The 24,067-nt window shown below is 42.4% G+C and overlaps 1 protein-coding gene across 3 annotated transcripts in view; it reads left to right on the top strand.

Annotated features, from left to right (window-relative positions):
* The window catches only part of VWA3B (von Willebrand factor A domain containing 3B), a 353,597-nt gene that overhangs the window by 250,185 nt on the left and 79,345 nt on the right, over window positions 1–24,067 (top strand). For all 3 annotated transcript variants that reach the window (XM_077296867.1, XM_077296866.1, XM_077296868.1), the window contains 4 exons: window positions 822–942; window positions 1,587–1,711; window positions 5,881–6,015; window positions 7,857–7,954. In XM_077296867.1, coding sequence (XP_077152982.1) covers window positions 822–942; window positions 1,587–1,711; window positions 5,881–6,015; window positions 7,857–7,954 — 479 coding nt within the window. The remainder of the gene's footprint in view (window positions 1–821; window positions 943–1,586; window positions 1,712–5,880; window positions 6,016–7,856; window positions 7,955–24,067) is intronic.

Below are 24,067 nucleotides of genomic sequence, written 5' to 3'. Positions count from 1 at the left end.
TATCAGAAGATGGCGCAATTGTTTTTTTTTTTTTAACAAACGTATTTTTTTTTCACCACTTAAAAAAGAACCTAGACATGTTTGGTGTCTATGAACTCACAATGACCTTGAGAATCATAATGGCAGGTCAGTTTTAGCATTTGGCGAACATGGTAAAAAAAAAATCCCCAAAAAGTTGCACTTTTTTTTGCAAATTCAAAACACTTGGAATTTGTTTACCGTTGTTGAGTACACGATATGGTAAAATCAACTGTGTCGTTCAAAAGTACAACTTATCCCGCAAAAAACAAGCCCTCACATGGCCATATTGACCTGAAAAAAACCCCAAAAACTTATGGCTCAGGGAAGAAGGGGAGCGAAAAACAGAAACGCAAAAATGAAGAAAGGCTCTGCCTCAAAGGGGTTAAACAAGATTGCGCGTTTGTCCCCCAGCGCCATCCGCAGCAAAAGTGAGGCAACGCCTAGTGAGCAAGCGTTTATAGGACTGTGGTTCGGACACAGAACTAACAATTAGTTTGAATAATATCAACAGCTGCAGCTTATCTTAGAGGGACAGCAGAAATTGCACTGTGATAACTGAAATAGTTGTTTATGTGCATGTAGTTCCTCTCTAGACGGTACTGTATGACTTCTCAGGCGTGTTTGTTTCAGTTCTTTCCTGTCCTCCATGTTGTTGATGATGAGGTTAATGTTGGTTTCTGTATGTCCCAAGTAAAACAATGCATTTCCCCACAATGCCTGAGTTCTGATGATTCTGTTGGAAGCTGAAATCTGAAAAACTGAAAAAGCATGTTCATCATTTAAATGTATTTCCATTACAGACTAACCATGAAAATAATGAAACACTAAAGATAAAGGAAAAGTCAAAAAGGAAATTTTTAGACCCACTAAGAGGTCAAAAAGTCATTGCAAGGTCTGAGATCGATGGATTTTACTATGCAGGTAGTCAATCATGCTATATCATTTACATAGACAAGACTTCATATTGGTAGATAGATTGATAGATCTTTATCTGTTATGTTATCAATTAGTTTTTATGTCCTTTACTGACTTTTAAACTCCAGGGTCATTGTACCCAAGTAACTGTCTATTACACAAAGCATTCTCGTCGCTATAACAAAACATACAGCACCATGGGCCACTGTTTTCAAATGGTGCCACCACAGGTATTAGATTAGCTTGAGATGTCAACCTTGGACCGGCTTTATAAATGTGAAAATACTTGAATCACAGGTTGCTATCTTTGATTTCATGCTGCAATTTACAATCCATTATTATTATTACTATTATCATATCCTTTTATGACATGCAGGACTACACGTTTTTACAAGTGTGATTAAATAAAGTAAAATCAGAGTTTAGGATCCATAGTGGCTAGAAGATTTCTCACAGAAGTCCTAGAAATATTTACAACTCTCACATGGATTCTCTATTGTCGGCAACAGTGTCAAATAAAGTTTGCAGCTTTAGGTCATTTTTCCAGCTTATTATTTTAATTGCAATTTAGGTTTTTAATCATTTGAATTCATATTATTAGATACAAGATTTTTTTAACATTGTTATAATAAACTTGTTTTTCAACATAGGCACAGTGCTCAAAAGTATTAATTCCAGGAGAGCCCTTGTGGATTTCTGGCTAGGAGAAAATGAAGTTGTCCCTATCAGATTCATAATCCAAACTGGAGGAGCCATGCCCTGGCCAACTCTAAAGGTTTTTATGTTTTATTATTTTATATTCTTATGTTAATTGATCAAATACTTAACATAATTTCCATAATTAAGAACAAAGGACAATAATAATACCCTTTGTTTTACTCTCTGTATATTCATCGCTACTGTGATTGAGATATATTTTTAGATTGAACTGATGGCAGTCCTGGTTATTGTTTTATCAGAATTAATAGGAAATTTAATTTTTACCTTTCTGTATAATCACTAATATATGCAGAGCAAAATACATAGGATGTAACATTGGTGTACCATAAAGTAGCAACTGTTGACTGTAAAGAAAGCGAAGCCTCTCCCTTTGTGATGGGGAAGGTGGTTTTATACTGATAGCCAAGTGACCAGTAAAACTGGTTCAGCTGACAGCTATCTCTCCTGACTCCCCAATACGCATGCATGCTAAACTTTGCTTTTGCAAGATAGAAAAACACTATCTACTACTATATCTATATTTTCTCACATTTCATCTCAGAAATGCTAAATCTTGAAACTTTGTGGGCACATTTGTCTTCATTGTTTTTTTTAGGGTTAATACTTCCAATAGATGGCATGAGAGTTCAAGTCCTCTTCCTTTCTGAAGAGGCAATTTACATGTTTAATATCCCTGAGGAGCATCGCATGGCCTATAGGTCTATTTTCACTGGCATGTCACTCTCCCAAAGGAGAAATGTTACCCCTCAGCCTTCAATCATAGGCCTCTCATACATCCAAATCAGATCTCATGCTTTGCACTGAGGTGGGGCAACACCCTGGAACATGTGTCTGCAAATAGAAATTCTGGTTTGGCTTTTATCCTAAGGGCTGTCCCACACGTCCAGATAATTCCGGTACCGGAAAAAATTGGTACCGGAGTTATCCGTGTCCGTGTGCCCCTGCGTTTCTGGTGAACATCAGTGTGGCACACGCGTGCCGCCCGTGTGCCCACTGGGTACCACACGCACCGTGCTGGGTACCACACGTACTACCAGCATCTGGTGCTGAATCCGCGATTCATATGTTCCCTGCAGCAGCGTTTGCTGCAGAGAAAATATGAATAATAGTGTTTAAAATAAAGATCTATGTGTCCCCCGCCCTCCCACCCCCTGTGCGCCCCCCCCCCCGCTGTTCTGAAAATACTCACCCGCTCCCTCGTTGGCTGTCGCTGCTTCCTGGTCTGGCCCCATCTTCTCCTGTATGCGGTCACGTGGGGCCGCTCATTTACAGTCATGAATAGGCGGCTCCACCCATATGGGAGGTGGAGCCACCTATTCATGACTCTAATCGGCGGCCCCACGTGACCGCATACAGTAGAAGGGGCGGCCAGCACAGAACACTGCGAGGGAGGCGGGTGAGTATTTTCAGAACAGCGGGGGGGCGCACAGGGGGTGGGAGGGCGGCGGACACATAGATCTTTCTTTTAAACATTATTATTCATATCTTCTATGCAGCAAACGCTGCTGCAGGGAAGATATGAATGGCGGCTTCAGCACCATGTGGGGGGACAGCGCTTACTGTAGCGCTGTCTCCTGCACACCACACGGACTGCACACGGAGAAGGTCCATGTGTGGTCCGTGTTTTACACGGACCCATTGACTTTAATGGGTCCGTGTAATACGTGCGCTCCCACGAACACTGACATGTCTCCGTGTTTGGCACACGGAGACACGGTCCGCAAAAAATCAATGACATCTGCACAGATGCATTGATTTTTATGGGTCTACGTGTGTCAGTGTCTCCGGTACGTGAGGAAACTGTCACATCACGTACCGGAGCCACTGACGTGTGAAACCGGCCTAAGTCATGCTACTGCTCATTAAAGGGTTGAGCCCTTTAAAAGGTGTCTTTTGTAACATGTGGTACATCATTATCTTTAGCAATAATACCTCTCCCCACCAAGTCCACTTCTCCACCATCCAATAAATTCTGACCCATCTCTTTAATCTATCAACTCATACTGATGCTCCGTATGGCATCCGTTTTTTTTTCTTGCACCAAACCAATTTCGGAGTGAAATAGCAGCATGCTGTGATAAATTCTGTCAGTGAAAAAAATCTGTCATCAGCACTGTTCCATTGAATAACATTGCTAGGTGATAAAAATTCAGATTGCACTTGTCCAATTTATAAGGTGGTGTGAGCGATTATTTGTCATCCTTATGCAATCTGTTTATATACATCAGCAGTTATTAAATATTTACACGACCAAGTAAAGTTTCCTATGTTAAATATCCGTAAAGATCAGATGTTGATCCATATTGAATACAATTTTGTTTGTTTCTGCATAGACTTGAGTGGTCGAGTCACATCTGACACATGTAAGAAACTAGTGCGTACTACAATTTTTTTCCACACATACCGTATTTTTCAGACTATAGAACACACATTTTTCCTCCCAAATTTAGGAGGAAAAGGGGGGTGCGTCTCATAGTCCGAATGTAGCTTACTGGAAATCGGCGGCTGCAGTGGAGCAGGGTCACAGGAGGCAGGGTCGCTGCTGCAGGAAGCTGGCGGCGGCAGCAGGATTGGGGCAATGCTGCAGGCCCTGGGCTGGGAGGAGGGGCCCCTAGCAAGAAAATGTCGGTGTGAGGGAGGAGCAGAAGCCCACCCCCATTAAATCAATGTACAGAACGGGGACTATGCTTGTGCTTCACTGCTGGCATTTTCTTCAAGCCCAGGGCCCGCAGCCTCGCACCACCAGAACACCCCCTCCTCCCAGCCCAGGGCAGCATCGCCTGACTCCCGCAACCAAAGGCTTCTTGCAGCATTGACCCTGTCTTCTGTGACCACTGCTCCTCTGCCGCCGCCCCCCTAGTTAGCAAATTCGGACTATAAGACGGACACCCATTTTAACATTAAACTTTTTTTTTTCCTATTTTGATCCCCAAAATTTGGGTGCGTCTTAAAGTCCGCAAAAAATTGTTTATTCGGTTCCCGAAAAAAATTGAAAATTGCTTACGTGAACAGCCCCATTGAATACCATTAGTCTGAGTGGTGTCCACAGTTCACCCACAGGTGCGCAGTTTGATGTAATAATAATAATAGTTTTATTGATATTCCACAGCCCTTTACAATTAATTGGGGACATGTACAGACAGTAAAACAATACAAAGTAATAAGTAACACATAGTTCACCAGTTACAGGAGAAGTGAGGGTCCTCCTCATAAGCTATAAGGAAATAGGGGGGGATACAATAGGTAGAACATGCTTGTTATGTACGGTCCAGCCATAATTATAATAAACAGGGGTTTTCATATAAAGCTGCATGATCCGGTCATCAGCCGGTATCTGTCTAAGTGCAGTTACCGTGTGTTGTTGGGTGCATGGAGGATGTGTAGACAGATGAATAGAAGGGAGCAGATTATGATTAATATTTAGAAGGAGGGAAAAAGCAAGAGTTAGGTCAGTGAGTTGAGGTGATAGGCCTGTCTTAAGAGATTTGTTTTTAAAGCATGCTTAAAAACATGGGGGTAGATATTACTCAGATCGTTTGGGGTAGTGCATTCCAGAACACTGGTGCAGCACGAGAGAAGTCTTGGAGATGGAGATGGAAGATATTGTGCACTGTTTGCAACTTTTTTTACACAGTGCACTGCTCACTGATTTCCAGTCTTGCAAACTTACATATTTGTGATATAGGTAGTGGCTAGATGGTACACAGCATGGTGCATGTTGCGACTTCACAAGGTTTTCAATCTGTTACCGTGTGAACTATAATGTCAGCTGTAAACACAGAGCAAACTATTTTCTTCGTTTTTCACTTTAGTTGCAGAGGGTCAAATAATTGCTTGCTACCATAGGTCTTTTGATGCTTCCATATCGTTTGGGTTTTGGTGATAAATAACAAAATTTTAATATACTATAAAAAAAATGCAACAATGGCCGGGTTCAGATGGCTGTATTTTCGATCTGTACGCATCCATGTGCTCAACAGACAGCACACTGATCTCATAATAACCTGTGTGGCTGTACAGAACAGTGATCTGTAAGGACCATGTAAAAAAAAAATGACAACGTGCATTCGTCTGGCCTGCATCATGGGCATGTATAAGCTGCTGCACCTGTCCACTATACCGACAAGCACACGGAGACATTTTTTTTTCATGTGGCCATCTTAGCCCGATCAAAGAATAACAAATAAAATATTTAGTCTATTGTTAATATTTGTGTGCTTTCAGGTTGGAGATTGTGTTTTTTCCAAAACTGGGGCGAGAGGAGGAGGAGGCTGCTATGTACCTGCAGTGGTCATAGCAACACCAAGGACGATCGCAGCGGACAAACTGTACTCAGTGCTTAAGTACAACAACAGGAAAGTAAGTGTTGTCACCTATCTCCGGATTACAAAGCAATCATACGTGGCAGAACGTCTGCTGTGACCTCATGTAATCAGCCTCATTATATGTAAGATTACATGACAATTGTACATCGATAAGTACAGTATTTTTTATTTACGGTAAAGTGACTCAGTGAGTAAAGGTTTGTTTACACCAGCCGACAGTCGGCGGTTGTTTGATACCCCGTTTACACAGGCAGACCGCACATATTGATCAGTAATAGACCTTCAGGTCACATAGTTTCAGAAACGTAACTTTAATAGATGCAAGGGGTGGTATTGCATCGGGCCCTGAAAACTACGGGACAAAAAAGGTCTCTTTGCCTCTACTGAAAAGACTGGAACTAAAGATATGTGTTAGATGGGGATCCTGCTGGAGATTTTTCATTGGGGCTAACAAGCTTTAAGTTGTGCCACTACATCAGTTGCCATTTTCTCTGTAGAACAGGTTCTGTTTACACAAGAGGAAGTGCTGCTGAGACATATGATCTTTTGGACAAATCAGAAGATCATTTCACCTGGCAAACAAGAATTTTCTTTGTTCCTCGGGTGAAGGGCAGCTTGTTTACACTACATGATTATCGTGAATCAAGCATTCCTAGAAACATTCAATCAGGATAATCCTTATGTGTAAAAGCCCCTTCAGCTTGGTATAGCAGTTATTGAGCACACAAACCCTAGTGTTTTACATTGTCTTCCCACAGCACTACTTTTTCATTATATATCTCCTTTTATGTGGCAATCCGATTGTCTGTCGATGGTCTGATTGGAACCTAAATGTTTTCATTAACCATAAAGGGAATCTGTCACCCCCCGGATGATTTTGATCTATTACTCTGGGCATACAGGTAATAGAATGCCCATACAGGTCTGCATTGGTCTTCTGCACAGGCGAGACTCTTCTACTGAACAGTGACCTTCTACACAGATGTGGTGAGTCAATGTAGACACTACCCATAGGAGGTTGGACAGGGTACATTAACCACGCGTGTGCATTGCGCATGCGTGGGATTACAGTGCCGAACAGGTCAGTGTGACGCTGATGGGAGGGGGGTACCATTATAATGAAGTCAGGACCCAGGGATTTCTTCCAGACATGGCACGCCCCAGAATCTGGAAGAAATCATTAACATATAACATTGTAAATGATTTTCTCAAGATCTACAGCGCAGCTATGAGGCATACAGGTAAGACTGGTTTAGCCAATCTAATATCTGTATGCCCATTGTAATAGATCAAAATCATCCGGGGGTGACATATTCCCTTTAAATTGCAAATAAATAATAAATTGAAGCATCAAGACATTTCTTAACACTTCCAATGATTTGTACTTGCTTTGACACCATAGATGCAACATTTGATAATAAAAAAAAGTCTAATGCTGAGTGAGAAGTCTTTATATTCATAGGCACCTTAGTACAATCTAACACCAATTTGATCTGTTCATAATATGGATTCATTTTTAAGATCCATATTATGGCTGCAACATCGTGTTCACTCGCTGTTCACCTTAATTAAACCCACACACCCATCGGGCTCTTTGGCAATGTTTGATCCACGGGAGATCTTCAGAATTGCAGGCATAATAGTGACTTTAAAATGTGGTGGTATCACAGCCGTGTATAGCAGGTATACCAATGCAATTTTGGTATGCTAATTCTCATGGTATATATTCAACGGAAAGAAAATTCACAGATTAAACTGATATGATTTTTCATTTATCTATCCAGTCCACTCTTCACTTTTATTTCACTGTGTAAAATGATCTGAAGAAGATTACATAAGTCTGCACACATTTAATAGAGTTCTCCTTCATTTCAGGAACATTGTTTAAGGAGTGAGCTCATTAAAATCAGCGCATCTCAATTTGCTGTTTCTTGTGGATATATTAGAAAAGCACAGATGATTGATTTTACTATGTGAGTATAAAAAAAAAAAATCTGCCCTTTTTCTCAGAATTATCTATTGGAAATGTCAATATTTAAAAAGAAAAAAAAAAGCCAAAACGTGTGAAAGTTAATGAGATGATAAAGTCATGTATAACGCACCCCTAGATCTGCCTTATTTAGCTGTATTCCCTTAGTTCAGTTTTTCCTCTAATGGTGCACTTCCATGTCGTGTAGTCTGATCTGTAGACAGAATGGTATAGAGCAGGGGTGGCAAGCCTTTTTTTCTGCCAAGGGCCATTTCGATATTTATAACCTCAGGAGCCGTTCAAAATTATGACCTTGAAAATTATCCTTCTGTATTTAGTCAAACACTTAACTCACTCCTAATGTGATGACTGGAGCTGCTTCTCTTTGTTGCGGTGTGTGCTATTAGGTGGTAGTGATGATATTGCCACTCAAAACTGCTTTTCCAGGTTTGCATCGGTCTGGAGTAAGGTTTTCTAATGAACTGTTTGCAGCAATAAGTTGTTCTGAACACAGATGTATATTATACTACAGGCCTCCTCACAGTGGAAAATTCATTACTGCTCACATTACATTTAAAGAATGCAAGCATTGGGAGGTCTGCAGTATACATCAAATAAGAGACACCCAGACTGCTGTATATATATCACATAGGATACACTGGGACTGATGCTTATACATTACATAGGAGACACTGAGGCTGGAGAATATACATCACATAGGAGACTGTGGGACTGGAGCATGTCTATCACATATGAGACACTGGGACTAGTATGTACATTACATAGGAGACAGTGGGGTTGGTATATACATTACATAGGAGACAGTGTGGCTGTTGCATATACATCACATAGGAGACAGTGGAGCTGGTGTATACATCACATAGGAGACAGTGGAGCTGGTGTATACATCACATAGGAGACAGTGGAGCTGGTGTATACATCGCATAGAAGACAGTGGCTCTGGTGCAAACATCACAAAGGAGACCTATAGATTTAGGAAACCACACATATACATAGCTACAATGAGTCTGTGCATAGATTATTGTGAAGGGATGGGGAGCAGGGTCAAGTGTAAAATCGCCTATTGCAATTGGTAGACCCTGTATTATCAGCTGTCTGTCGATGTGTAGCTGTCATTGTAATTTTATCTCAGCTAATAAGAAAACTCTGATAAACCTCTTCTTGATAAGACAGGAAGTGTAAGTCTAAAAAGCCCTAGCGACCAGTATGAAAATTGCAAGATTACTAATTATATTTTTTTAATACAGACTGTGATATGAAAAAAAAACAAAACATTGCCATTTTTTTTAAATATAAGTAACAAAAAGTTGATTTAAACAATAAGTCACTTTCTGGTGATACACTCCTTTTAAGGCCTCCTTAGATAGCTGTTACCTAAGTTATTGTTCAGCTGACAAATATTTCTTCAGATTCAGAAAAAAATAGAAACCCTCAGCTCGAGCTGAGCATTTATGTGTTCTCTGAGCGCGCTGGGGATAAATTCCCCTGCCAGTGACTTATCTTTTGGAAGTACTAAAGGATTGGCCATTGAAATTCAACAGGTCCGAACTTTCTTACCCCTACATCAACTGTCAGGGAAGGGTTGGGAGGCCCCATACACATAAAATTCTTGGCCAATTCTGCCGATATCGGAGGGTTTGGCAGATTCTAGTCTAATGTCTATGAGGGGCCTTTATTTTTTGTCTGGTAAGCTGAATTCTCAATTATTGTAGGTCCAGTTGGCTATCCTGGAGAGTCCCATGGTGGACTTGAATCGAAAAAGCTGTATGCAATGTAATGGGTACGCATCTTCTTACTGAGCCTTTTTATATTCAGTTGATATGTGACTGTTATTGCTGCGATGCATGTGTAATTATATGGATTTGTATGCATGTGCGCTTCACGATAACTAAGAGTAAAGGCAAATTGCCTGTATATTTCTATTGATTGCACATACAACCAGAAATCGGCGCGAGTGACATAAAAATGAATAAAAATTAGCACACGTCTACTGTAAGTCACAAAGCGTTCCCCTCTTAGTGTATAAAGGAGATGAGGTTGCCTTTTTTTTCTAGAGCTTATGTTTTTCACTACCTAAAGCCGATTATTCTTGTGGATAAACAAAAAGGGACTGACGACAGGTAGTCATTTCATGGAAATCTGCACACATCACTCAACAGATTTCAAATGAGAGCTGTGAGAAGAAGAACGTAGTCAGACCGTAGCTGGCTTTCTCTAGGGTTTGAAGAAATTGCAAATTTCAAAAAGAAAGCACTATGACGGTAAAAAGAGATTATTTTACATGCCCTGGGTCCTGCCTGCCTTGTAAAATATCTCCTCTTCTCATAAGTATGCCTGTTACTATAGTCACTTGCTGCTGCCTTTAGTCACATTGAAGATGTATGTGGATCCTGCTGTTGTCTCTCATCAGCAATGCAGGCACCATTTTGCTCTGGCTGCCGGTTAACCCCAAATGCAGTAAACTGTGAAAAAGAGAATCATTTCTATATGAGATGATTGCCGTAACAAAAGCAACCTTAGCGTTTAGATAGGGGAGATGTCTCCTCCACATATAGTGCTCGCTCAGTGTAAATATTCTATATCAGCGCTGCGGATTGACATGTCCTGCTGAGAGGATAGAATATGTTAACACTGCGGATTGACTCAAGACCACATTCCCTTCTAGCATGAATTATTACTGGCCTCTAGTTCCTATCTTTTGATTTTATGCTTCTTTTTTTGTTAGAATTGGATTTTATTACACTTTGCTGCTCTCAGATGAGGTAGCAAAAACCAGTTTACTGATTTCCTTTAATTTGATTTGCGGGACTTAAATGGATTTCCCCACAATTAAATATTACATTATTCTGTTAGATTATAACAAAAAGAACAATTACTGTATTTAAAAATGAATATTCATATGTCGAGTTGCAGTGGTTACATACAGCTCTGGCAAAAATTAAGAGACGACTGCAAAATGTTCAGTTTGTCTGATTTCTCTCTTTATAGGTATATTTTTGAGTAAAATGTACATTTTTCATCTATTCTATAAACTTTTGACAACACGTCTCCAAATTTCCAAGCAATATATTTTATATTTTTTTTCTGAAAAGATGAAATGGTCAAAATAAAAAACAAAACAAAACAGTGCTTTCAGACCTCAAATAATGCAAAGAAAACGAGTTCCTAATCATTTAGATACTAACTAATGTTTTAACTCAGGAAGAGTTCAGAAATCAGTATTTTGTGGAATAACCATGATTTTTAATCACAGCTTTCATGCGTCTTGACATGCTTTCCACCAGTCTTTCACACTGCTTCTGGCGCAAACATTTATGCAGTTCTTTGTTTGATGGCTTGTGACTATCCATCATCCTCTTGATTACATTCCAGAGGTTTTCAGTGGGGTTCAGGTCTGGAGATTGGGCTGCCCATGACAGGTTTTGATGTGGTGGTCTCTTAATTTTTACCAGAGCTGTATTTATTATAGTGCCATCTGGTGTTATTTTGCTTTCAGAACTTCTACTTAAGTGTTGAATGCTGGTGAGAAGTAGTCTCTTCTAATAAACTAATTCTTGTTGGTGGCCTACACTATAGCAAGAATCACCCAGCCACAAGTGAACAAGAGGGTGCAGGCACTTGTGACTGAGGTAATGATCATGTGTGACCTTCGGTACTAAATACATTATGTTTAGGTACTGAGGTGTATCAAAAGAAAGCAAAGGCACTATAACAAGTATGTAACACTGATATCTATGCATAGGAATTCTCACTAGTTTTGATTTAAATATATATTTGTTTGCTCTCTCTAGCCTTTAACATCCAAGCTGACATAGATCAGAAAATATGGTACATTGAAATTTAGAAAGAATGTCAAGTGTGGCCTACACACATATTGTGCATACGTACTACTCACATATTACACATTACATATACATACATACACAATACCAATATTCACTGCTCAAAAAAATAAAGGGAACACTTAAACAACAGAATATAACTCCAAGTAAATCAAACTTCTATGAAATCAAACTGTCCACTTAGAAAGCAACACTGTTTGACAATCAATTTCACATGCTGTTGTGCAAATGGAATAGACAACAGATGGAAATTATTGGCAATTATCAAGACACACTCAATAAAGGAGTGGTTCTGCAGGTGGGGACCACAGACCACATCTCAGTACCAATGCTTTCTGGCTGATGTTTCGGTCACTTTTGAATGTTGGTTGTGCTTTCACGCTCGTGGTAGCATGAGACGGACTCTACAACCCACACAAGTGGCTCAGGTAGTGCAGCTCATTCAGGATGGCACATCAATGCGAGCTGTGGCAAGAAGGTTTGCTGTGTCTGTCAGCATAGTGTCCAGAGGCTGGAGGCGCTATGAGGAGACAGGCCAGTACACCAGGATATGTGGATGGTGCCGTAGGAGGGCAACAACCCAGCAGCAGGACCGCTACCTCCGCCTTTGTGCAAGGAGGAACAGGAGGAGCACTGCCAGAGCCCTGCAAAATGACCTCCAACAGGCCACAAATGTGCATGTGTCTACACAAACGGTTAAAAACCGACTCCATAAGGATGGTCTGAGTGCCTGACGTCCACAGATGGGGGTTGTGCTCACAGCCTAACACCATGCAGGATGATTGGCATTTGCCACAGAACACCAGGATTGGCAAATTCGCCACTGGTGCCCTGTGCTCTTCACAGATAATAATAATAATAATCTTTATTTATATAGCGCCAACATATTCCGCAGCACTTTACAGTTTAACAGTTTCAAACACAACAGTCATAGGTAACAATGTTATCAATACAGTAATAAAGCAAAATAAGACAAAATAAGACGACCCTGCTCGTGAGAGCTTACAATCTACAATGAGGTGGGGGAGATACAAAGTACAGGTGTGTATTTACAATGATGTATTTACAATGATGGTCCAGCCATCTTCAGGGGGTGGGGGGGTAGATGGAGATAGTGAATGGGATACACAAACACAAACCTAAAATGACTGATTAGGGAACGTGATAGGCCGCTCTGAACAAATGAGTTTTGAGCAAGCGCCTAAAACTATGCAAGTTGTGGATGGTCCTAATATCTTGGGGTAGAGCATTCCAGAGGATTGGCGCAGCACGGGAGAAGTCTTGGAGTCGGGAGTGGGAGGTACGGATTAGTGCAGAGGTTAGTCGAAAGTCGTTTGCAGAGCGCAGCGGTCGGCTAGGCCGATAGACAGAAATGAGGGAGGAGATGTAAGGGGGTGCCGCACTGTGGAGCGCTTTGTGGGTGAGAACAAGTAGTTTGAATTGTATCCTGTAATGAATGGGCAGCCAGTGTAACGACTGGTGAAGAGCGGACACGTCCGAGTAACGATTAGCCAGATGGACGACCGTGGCTGCTGCATTAAGGATAGACTGGAGAGGGGAAAGTCGCGTGAGGGGGAGGCCAATTAATAGAGAGTTGCAGTAGTCCAGACGGGAGTGGATTAGGGCGACAGTGAGAGTTTTTGTTGTCTCCGTGGTGAGAAAAGGGCGTATTCTAGAGATGTTCTTTAGGTGTAAGCGGCACGAGCGGGCAAGAGATTGTATGTGGTAGGTGAAGGAGAGATCTGAGTCAAACATAACACCCAGACAGCGTGCCTGCTGCCTAGGCGTTATTATGGTGCCACCCACAGAGAGGGAGATGTCAGATTTAGGGAGGCTAGTAGAAGGCGGGAGCAGAAGAAGTTCAGTTTTGGAGAGGTTGAGTTTCAGATAGAGAGCGGACATGATGTTAGAGACTGCAGACAGACAGTCAGTGGCATTCTGTAGTACAGCGGGGGTAAGGTCAGGGGATGACGTGTATAGTTGTGTGTCATCAGCATAAAGATGGTACTGAAAGCCAAATCTGCTGATGGTCTGTCCAATTGGGGCCGTGTAGAGGGAGAAGAGAAGGGGGCCAAGGACTGAGCCCTGAGGTACCCCGACAGTGAGAGGAAGAGGAGATGAAGGGGAGCCGGAGAACAGAACACTGAAGGAGCGTTCAGAAAGATAGGAAGAGAACCAGGAGAGAGCAGTGTCCTTAATGCCTAGTGACTGGAGCCTAGAGAGTAGGAGAGGGTGGTCAACAGTGTCGAAAGCTGCAGAAAGATCGAGGAGAATGAGCAGAGAGTGGTCACCGTTACATTTTGCTGTCAGAAGGTCATTGGTCACCTTAATGAGTGCAGTTTCTGTTGAATGTAGGGGGCGGAACCCGGACTGTGAAGGGTCTAGGAGGGAATGAGTGGAGAGGTAAAGGGTAAGGCGGGAGTAGACTAGGCGCTCCAGGAGTTTTGAGATGAAGGGGAGATTGGAGACCGGTCTGTAGTTGTTTGCGCATGATGGGTTAAGGGTGGGTTTTTTAGTAATGGAGTAATGATAGAGTGTTTGAAGGAGGAGGGGAAAATGCCAGAGGAGAGGGAGAGATTAAAGATTGTAGTTAGGTGAGTTGTGACGACTGGAGAGAGAGACTGGAGGAGGTGTGAGGGAATGGGGTCGGTGGTGCATGTAGTCGGGCGAGAAGAGGAGAGGAGCTTGGAGACTTCTTCTTCTGTGATGGGATCGAATGTGGAGAGTGAGCCAGGGGAGATGCAGGGAGGAATGGGAGTCATTGCACTTGGTGTCTGGGAGCGGATTTCCTGACGGATATTGTCTATTTTCTCTATAAAGTGGGAGGCCAGGTCATCAGCACAAATGTCTGTGATAGGGTCTTGTGCTTTTGGCCTGAGGAGGGAGTGAAAGGTGTCAAAAAGTTTCTTGGGGTTGTTGGATAGTGATGAGATCAGAGTGGTGAAGTAGGTCTGTTTGGCAAGGTGAAGGGCAGAGTTATAGGTCCTTAACATAAATTTGAAGTGTATGAAGTCTTCTGGGGTGCGAGTTTTCCTCCATAAGCGCTCAGCACACCTGGAGCATCGCTGGAGAAATTTGGTTTGCGATGTGAGCCAGGGCTGTTTCACTCTGTGTTTGGAGGTTCTGAGGGTGAGGGGAGCTACTTGGTCCAGGGTGCTTCTAAGAGTGTTGTTGTAGTGATGTACAGCCAGATCAGGACAGGAAAAAGAAGAGATTGGGGACAGTGATGAGTGTAAGGAGTCTGAAAGTGTATGAGGGTTAATGGTATGTAGATTTCTGAATGTGTGGTAGGTAGGAGGGTGCTGGGGTGGGCGAGGAGTTTTGAGTGTGAAGGAGAGAATGTTGTGGTCAGAGAGGAGAAGTGGTGAGGTTCATGCAGGTTCATGCTGAGCACATGTGACATGTGACAGTCTGGAGACGCCATGGAGAGCGATCTTCTACCTGCAACATCCTTCAGCATGACTGGTTTGGCAGTGGGTCAGTAATGGTGTGGGGTTGCATTTATTTGGAGGACCGCACAGCCCTCCATGTCCTCGCCAGAGGTAGCCTGACTGCCATTAAGTACCGAGATGAGATCCTCAGACCCCTTGTGAGACCATATGCTGGTGCGGTTGGCCCTGGGTTCCTCCTAATGCAGGACAATTCCAGACCTCATGTGGCTGGAGTGTGTCAGCAGTTCCTGCAAGATGAAGGCATTGAAGCTATGGACTGGCCCGCCCATTCCCCAGACCTGAATCCGATTGAACACATCTGGGATATCATGTCTCGCACCATCCACCAACGTGACGTTGCACCACAGACTATCCAGGAGTCGGCGGATGCTTTAGTCCAGGTCTGGGAGGAGATCCCTCAGGAGATCATCCACCGCCTCATCAGGAGGATGCCCAGGCACATGAAGACCACACACACTTCTGAGCATCATTTCCTTGTCTTGAGGCATTTCCACTGAAGTTGGATCAGCCTGTAACTTCATTTTCCACTTTGAATTTGAGCATCATTCCAACTCCAGATCTCCGTGGAATATTAGTTGTGATTTACGCTGATCATTTTTAGGTTTTATTGTTTTGCTTTGATGACTGCTTTGCACATTCTTGGCATTCTCTTGATGAGGAGCATGCCCCGGCATTATAGGGAGGTCATACAGGCACATGGAGGCAACACACACACAACTGAACATCATTTCCTTGTCTTGTGGCATTTCCACTGAAGTTGGATCAGCCTGTAATTTGATTTTCCACTTTGATTTTGAGTATCTTTCCAAATCGAGACCTCCATGGGATATTCATTTTGATTTACATTGATAATTTTTATGTTTTATTGTTCTCCACTCATTCCACTATGTAATGCCTAAAGATTTGCAACTGAAATATTTCATTCAGTGATATCTAGGATGTGGTATTTTAGTGTTCCCTTTATTTTTTTAAGCAGTGTATTTATGCATTACTCCTATTCAAATAATTAAGTCTTTTCCTGATTACTGTAACATGCAAGCAGTGGCGAGACCCGCACATGGTTAACTAAGGAAATAGTCTCTCTGTGACTACCCTTTCTGTCTATACATACAGATCTTCCTGAATCACATTACAGCAGCCAGTAAAAATCTCTGGCTGTTGTCACTTTCTGCAGTACAAAAAAGAGCTTGAGGGGAAAGCCATAACTTTCAGAGACCCTCCTTCCATTCCCTTTCAAGATGTCTAATTGGCTTTGCCTAGGAAAATGGCACCAACTGCCCCACTGTTAAATAAGTCTGCACAAACTCTAATTAAAATAAAAAACATTTACAGTAGTTTGAGAAAGTAGACAAAGAAAAGGAAACTTTCCATTTGCTCTCTGAAAAAAGCATAATTGTCTTCTGTTCTATCTTTTGTTATGCTGCATTTTCACTGAAAGATCGTTAACCTGCGTTCCCAAGAACACTTGTTTCATAATAATCGTTCCATATAAAATGTGCTGATCATCATCTGTTGAAAGAGAAAAAAAAACGTTTTCATCGGATGAAATTATCTTTTCTACAGCATCTATATATATAATTGTCTAAGGGGTACTTCCGTCTGTCTGTTTTTCTGTCGGCAACTTCTGTCACGGAAATCCCGCGTTGCTGATTGGTCGCGCCAGCTGCCTGTCATGGCTGCCGCAACCAATCAGCAACGGGCACAGTCAGATTAGTCCCTCCTTACTCCCCCCGTCAGTGCCCCCTGCGAGCTTCACTGCTGACACATGACCTGCACATCGTGCATGACGTTATAATAGGGAGGAAGCAGCGAGCGCTCACAATGCGGGACATGGAAATACAACCGGGAGATCACAGTGGCCGCCATCATCTGACCTGTGCCCGAAGCTCCGCACACTCCCGGGAGCAGCCACGATGTCCTCCGCCAGCAACGGCCTCCGTGCCGGACTACAGAAAGGGCGGACTATCACCCCGCACGTGAACAGCTCTTCGGAGCCAGCCCATGTGCCGGCACTGTGGAGTCCTGCAGGGCGCCCCGTGTGAGCCACACTCTCGGCCGGGCCCTCAGCCTCTCCGTCATCTACACACGTGTCCTGTTATTGTTAGGTGCGGGCCGTGTGCTGCTCCTGCACTGCCGGAGATGGCGCCTCCGCCGCTCTCACCACCGGCCGTACATCTGCTCCTCTCATGGATGGACGGGCCGGGGACGGTCTCCAGAAAGCTGCCATACTACTTGGGCTGTGTTACATACGTCTCTGTGTTATATACTATGTGGGCTCTGCTATATACTACGTGGGCTCTGCTATATACTATGTGGGCTCTGCTATATACTATGTGAGCTCTGCTATATACTACGTGAGCTCTGCTATATACTACGTGGGCTCTGCTATATACTACGTGGCCTCTGCTATATACTACCTGGCTGGGCAATATACTATGTGCCCTGTGTTATATACTGCGTGGGCTGTGCTATATACTACTTTGGCTGTGCTATATACTATGTGGGCTGTGCTATATACTACTATACATATTCTAGAATACCCGATGCGTTAGAATCGGGCCACCATCTAGTAAAAGATCATCATTCACAGCGGTGCGTCATTCTAGTGTAAACAGGACTCGCACTGCCTAGAACTATGGCAGCCTGTGCTCACTGAGCAATCCAATACAGCTGGCTCAGTGAGCACAGTTTACTCTTTCTGACTGTGTAAACATGCTATTAAATGACCACCAATTGGTAAAGGTTTACTGATCGGCAGTTGTTTAGTGCCGCCAGTTGGTCTGTTGCTCAGTAATTATCCATCTGCATATGTGCAGCTAAGATTTGCCTGTCATTAATTTTTTTGAGTCATATGAAGTTCTTTGTACACAGAAAAAAATAGTTTTAATTTTAAATTCTGAATTTCTTTACTAGATGAGGATTGCATGCTTTCCTTTACGTTTAATTACTCCTAAGGCTCTGGTCACCAGGATTGATTGGGATCAGTAACTGAGATTAACACATGCATGACTTATAATAAGATTCATCAGGTTAGTTTTCCTTATTTTTGGCAGCAACAGTAATGAATCACACTGTGCTGTCCTTGTTATCACTAACTATGGAAATACAAGCGTCTTGCACAAATGAAGTTTTGCATTCGTCTTCATGTTAATGTGGCCATATGCATTTAAGATTATTATTTATTATTATGCTTAGCTAATATAACGCTATCATATTCTGCAGTACTTTACAGGCATCATCATCTTTGTTGCCATCAGGTCTCACAATCTACATTCCCTATCAGTATGTTTTTGGAGTGTGGAATGAAACATAAGTACCTGGAAGACGCCCACACAAACAAAAGCATAAAAACTCCTTTAAATATTTTCCTTGGTGGCATTTGAACCCAGGACCCCAGTGCTAACCACTCAGCCACCATACGGGCCCAGATGATCATTGTTGATCTTGGTGGGTGCAGCCAACCATCTGTTCTATGGATACCATGTTTTGGCATAGGTGGTTTTCCTTTATTGGATGCTGCCCTTCCCGTGGTTGTTCCTTCCCGGTGAAAGACCTGGCTATTCATTGCTTGCGTTGAGAAACATGTGATGGTGTCTCCGCAGCTTTTCTACATGCATTTGCATATTTCCCTTAAGGGATAGGGGCAGTGTTCTGGATCACTGCGTTGAGAAACACGTGATGGTGTCTCCGCGGTGTTGGATGTTTTGATCTCCCCGAGGTCATTCATCCTTATGTTTATAGTCCTGTCACTAGGCACTGCTCCTAATAGCCAGTTTCCTACTCCACACTGATGAGGGGCAAATACCCCGAAACAGCTGTCTGTGGATGGATACCATGTTTTGGCATAGGTGGTTTTCCTTTATTGGATGCTGCCCTTTCCGTGGTTGTTCCTTCCCGGTGAAAGACCTGGCTATTCATTGCGTTGAGAAACACGTGATGGTGTCTCCGCGGCTTTTCTACATGCATTTGGATATTTCCCTTAACGGATGGGGGCAGTGTTCTGGATCACTGCGTTGAGAAACACGTGATGGTGTCTCCGCGGTGTTGGATGTTTTGATCTCCTGGAGGTCATTCATCCTTATGTTTATAGTCCTGTCACTAGGCACTGCTCCTAATAGCCAGTTTCCTACTCCACACTGATGAGGGGCAAATACCCCGAAACAGCTGTCTGTGGATGGATACCATGTTTTGGCATAGGTGGTTTTCCTTTATTGGATGCTGCCCTTTCCGTGGTTGTTCCTTCCCGGTGAAAGACCTGGCTATTCATTGCTTGCGTTGAGAAACACGTGATGGTGTCTCCGCGGCTTTTCTACATGCATTTGGATATTTCCCTTAAGGGATGGGGGCAGTGTTCTGGATCACTGCGTTGAGAAACATGTGATGGTGTCTCCGCGGTGTTGGATGTTTTGATCTCCCCGAGGTCATTCATCCTTATGTTTATAACCATCTGTTCTATATCACTCCTGATTCAGATATGTATGGCAATGTCATATAGATTGTGCATACAGTTTATTTTTACAAATTCTTGTGTCATCTATTTTTTTATATGCAAAAAAGAAACACAAGGAGGTTTCCCAAGTCTCTTAAAGCAACCAGTCATTGAAAAGCAACTAGCCAAAGGTTGTCATCCATGTGTCATTCGGTGAGAAAAATAAATGATTTATTCACTTACAGTAAATGGAAAAGTTCTGCCACATAGAATAGCACACTGTAGCAATGTGTGGGAGCTTAAAACATAACTTTTAATCAACGATCAAATAAAATCTAAAATGTCAGTACTCAAAATTAGTCCAGCTGGACCTAAAGTACAAAGAAAGTGCAATAAACACATCAAAACATGAGTGCCACATCCCTTTCACTGACCAACCTGTAGCAAGGATTCTTCCTGGCAGTGCTAAATGGTGATGAACACACCCAAATAACATGTAGGTCAATCAGTGTGATAAAGATACTCCTGTCAGAGGGTGAGGGGGCACAGTCCTTCTCGACTCTATAAAGAATGAAGTTAAGGAGTCAGCCCGGTCTGGCATAGCCCTTCAGATGGTTCCATGCTTGGGAGCTTGGGGCAGCACACCTCACACCTGATTATACCCTGGGCATGACATGGTGACAGTGGAACAGCCTGAAGGGCTATGTCAGACCCGGCTATCTGACTCCGGAGCTTCATTTTGGAGTGTTCCAATCTCTTATTTGTGTACGTACATAGAATCGAGAAGGACTGTGTACTCTCACCCTCTGACACCTACATAAGTTATTTGGTTGTTTTTGTCACCATCTAGTACTGCCAGGAAGAATCCTTGCTACAGGTTGGTCACTGAGAGATATGTGGCACTCATGTTGTGATGTGTAGGTGATGTGTTTATTACGCTGTCTTTGCACTTTAGGTCCTGCTGGGCTAATTTTAGGAATTGATGTTTTATATTTTATTTGATCATAGATTAAAAGTTATGTTTTAAGCTCCCACACATTGCTACAGCGTATTAACATTAAGTGCTTTCAATATATGACCTATTGCTAATGTTAGTTCACATAGAAAAGCAGACTAGGACATGTCTCCATTTATTTTATGCAAACTGTTGGTGTCAGTGGCTATCCATGAAAATAACGGAACAGCACTCAGATGACTAGTACGGTTTTACATTTACATTGCACAACCTACAGCTGGAAACATCCTCCGATCTGCTACATATTTCCTAATTGGTAAATCCTATAGAGAAACTACGGAGTATAAATACCCAATGAATCATAAGTAAAAAATTAGCTAATTTTATTAAGCATAATTAAATCACATATATTACAAACATAACAGACAAAGTGTACGTATAATGCATGTGCGGCGGACAAAACACACCACAGGTATCACCTGGGGTATAAAGAAGGCAAACACAGCTACCTACTCTAGGCCTATTGATAGTTCAATGGAGCATGTTACATGGTTTAAAGTGCATAGTGCTACCAACAAAACAGCATGTGCCACTCCTTTCATTAATATCACTGCTCTAAAGCCAGCAGTAGGAATAAGTGCTAATCAAATATCGTTGCCAATCTTACCCCAATCTCCGGCCGCCGGACACACACTGACACCAATGAGATTGGGGTAAGATTGGCAACGATATTTGATTAGCACTTATTCCTACTGCTGGCTTTAGAGCAGTGATATTAATGAAAGGAGTGGCACATGCCGTTTTGTTGGTAGCACTATGCACTTTAAACCATGTAACATGCTCCATTGAACTATCAATAGGCCTAGAGTAGGTAGCTGTGTTTGCCTTCTTTATACCCCAGGTGATACCTGTGGTGTGTTTTGTCCGCCGCACATGCATTATACGTACACTTTGTCTGTTATGTTTGTAATATATGTGATTTAATTATGCTTAATAAAATTTGCTAATTTTTTACTTATGATTCATTGGGTATTTATACTCCGTAGTTTCTCTATAGGATTTATGTATTAGTGGAGTTTCCCTGTTATCCTTTATGTCTTTTGCGGAGCTTACTTCCGTACGGAGCTCTGCAAATGACATGCATCAGTGGTTGTTGTATTTAATATTTCCTAATTGGTGCTGAAGAGGTCCTGCGTGACCTCGAAACGCGTTGACTTTTAAATCTGCTTAAAAAAAATCTTAACTTCACCGATAATTTGATAACAGCAGCGCATGAGTGATACCTCCGTCTTCTCTCTGTATTTATGGTCGTCCTTTTGACCAGTATCTGTGCAGCAGCTGTTACATGCCCGTTATGTGTTGCCATTCAGCAACCTAGCAAGGTGAGTGTATTCTCTCCTTTCCTGACACCTCTTTGTCACCGGATAAGACCAAATTGCATGTTTTCTTTCCAAGTTTCTTCTTTCCGTAAATGTTTTACATAAAATACATTATACATCTACTACACATATCAGTACCTATAAGATTCAATGGAGTTTTACATTACTCATAAAATGCAATACAATACAATAAAACCATATTCTAACATGTGTTCCCGTACAGTTCCTGCAGACGCTGTCTTTAGGGGGAGAGGAGTATGACCAGTCCTGTCACATCCTTATAAAAATACAAACAGAAAATTAATATTTTCTGATCATTATAATAAAAGGCTTTATCATGAAAGACTTGGGTGTTCAAGTCAGTCTACAAACAACTAGCAGAAAAGTTGAAAATTATAATAGTAAATCAGTAGGCAAAGCTTTACTACTATATGGCTGAAAACACAGTCTGTCTTTAGTTGTGACTGTGCACCAGTAATACTTGTTACAGGAAAGAGCTTAGGGCTTTCGACAAGCACGGAATCATTGCACGTAATGCATTTTACTTATTTGTCTAGCGTAAGTTAATAATATATTATACCAATTTCTCAATTTCATTTTTGTTAGAAATATTATTAAAGGGAACGTGTCATGTTGAACATGCTGTCTATCTGCATATTACAGATCTGTAAGAGTTGAGCAGACTTATAATTTATTGGAAAAGATTCAGAATAACAAATAATTTGATAGAAATCCCTGCTGACTGTGATAGAAAATGTATAACTGGTTGAGAATGGTTGAGCTTGATGGATTTGTGTCTTTTTTCACTGTATGTAACTATATAGTGTGCATGAAGAGATGGCTATCAATCACTCCCCCTGGACCCATAGCTTTAGAGGAGCAGGGATTCATGTCAATGAATAGCAATAAAGTTATGCCAAATATAAAAATATATTTGCTAAAAAAAAGGATATATCTTCTACAATTCTTCTGCTCAATAGCATAATGCTGATAGACATAACAACACATACAACAATATAAGGTTCCCCTCTCTTATTTCTCAGATATGTACCAAAAGTTATGGCCAAAGGTTTTGAGAGTGATATTTGGTTTTCACAAAGTTTGCTGCATCAGCGCTTTTAGATCTTTTAGTCAGATGTTTCTATGGTTATTTGTTTATTGAATTACAATTATAAGGATTTCAGAAGTTTTTAAAGGGCACCTGTCACTTTGGAAAATGCTATTTACCTGCAAATATAGGTGTTTTTTGCAGGTACATAGCAATACAATGGTTCCTGTTCACCTTACTGAAAGTACGTCTACCAGGTGAAAATTAACTTATTTCTTCCCAGGTACCATCGGCTTTCAGTCATAGGGATGTATATGAAGTAGTCAGTCACTGTTCACAGCACTGCTGACTATACTGTGAGTGGCGGCTGTAAACACACTCTGACACATTGACAGCTTTCTCTGCATAGATGCGCTATAGAGTTGGCTGTCAATCAATGTGCCAGAGTGTTTTCTGCTGCCACTCACAATATCTTGAGGGGTGCTGTGATTAGTGACTGTAGTCACTTCATGTACACCCCCATGACTGAAAGCCGGCAGCTCCCAGAAGGAAATAAGTTAATTTTTCCCTTCCCCCATGACGGCACACCTGAGAGAGGGGATCCGCCCAGTCAGGACAGGAAACCCTACTGAAAATAAAAGGGCGGTACCTCTCTGTCGCTTCAGTTGGGTTTCCTGTCCTGACAGGGACCCTTGTGCTGAACACAGCGGTTCGACTTACCCAGGTCCCGTCCCGGCGTGGAAGAACAGGCAGCGCCTGTGCGTCGGAGGTTCGGGTCCTGGAGGCGCTGTCCGCAGGTCCCCCGGGTCGCTGCGTCCGTGCGGGCGTTGTGCAGCATGGTTGGAGGACCGGGTTCCTTCCATGGCTGCCACGCCGCTCTCCCCTCTCTGCCGGCGTCCAGGCGTGGCGGCCGCTTCCGGGTCACTCGTCTGACGTCACACGCCAGGCACGCTGGGAATGGGTGTGCCCGTGTGACGTCAGGAGCAGGCGC

Source organism: Ranitomeya variabilis, chromosome 3, assembly GCF_051348905.1.
Source record: "Ranitomeya variabilis isolate aRanVar5 chromosome 3, aRanVar5.hap1, whole genome shotgun sequence".
Classification (NCBI taxonomy): Eukaryota; Metazoa; Chordata; class Amphibia; order Anura; family Dendrobatidae; genus Ranitomeya; species Ranitomeya variabilis.
Note: the sequence above shows the minus strand (reverse complement) of the source record. Positions and strands in the feature narration are given on the sequence as shown.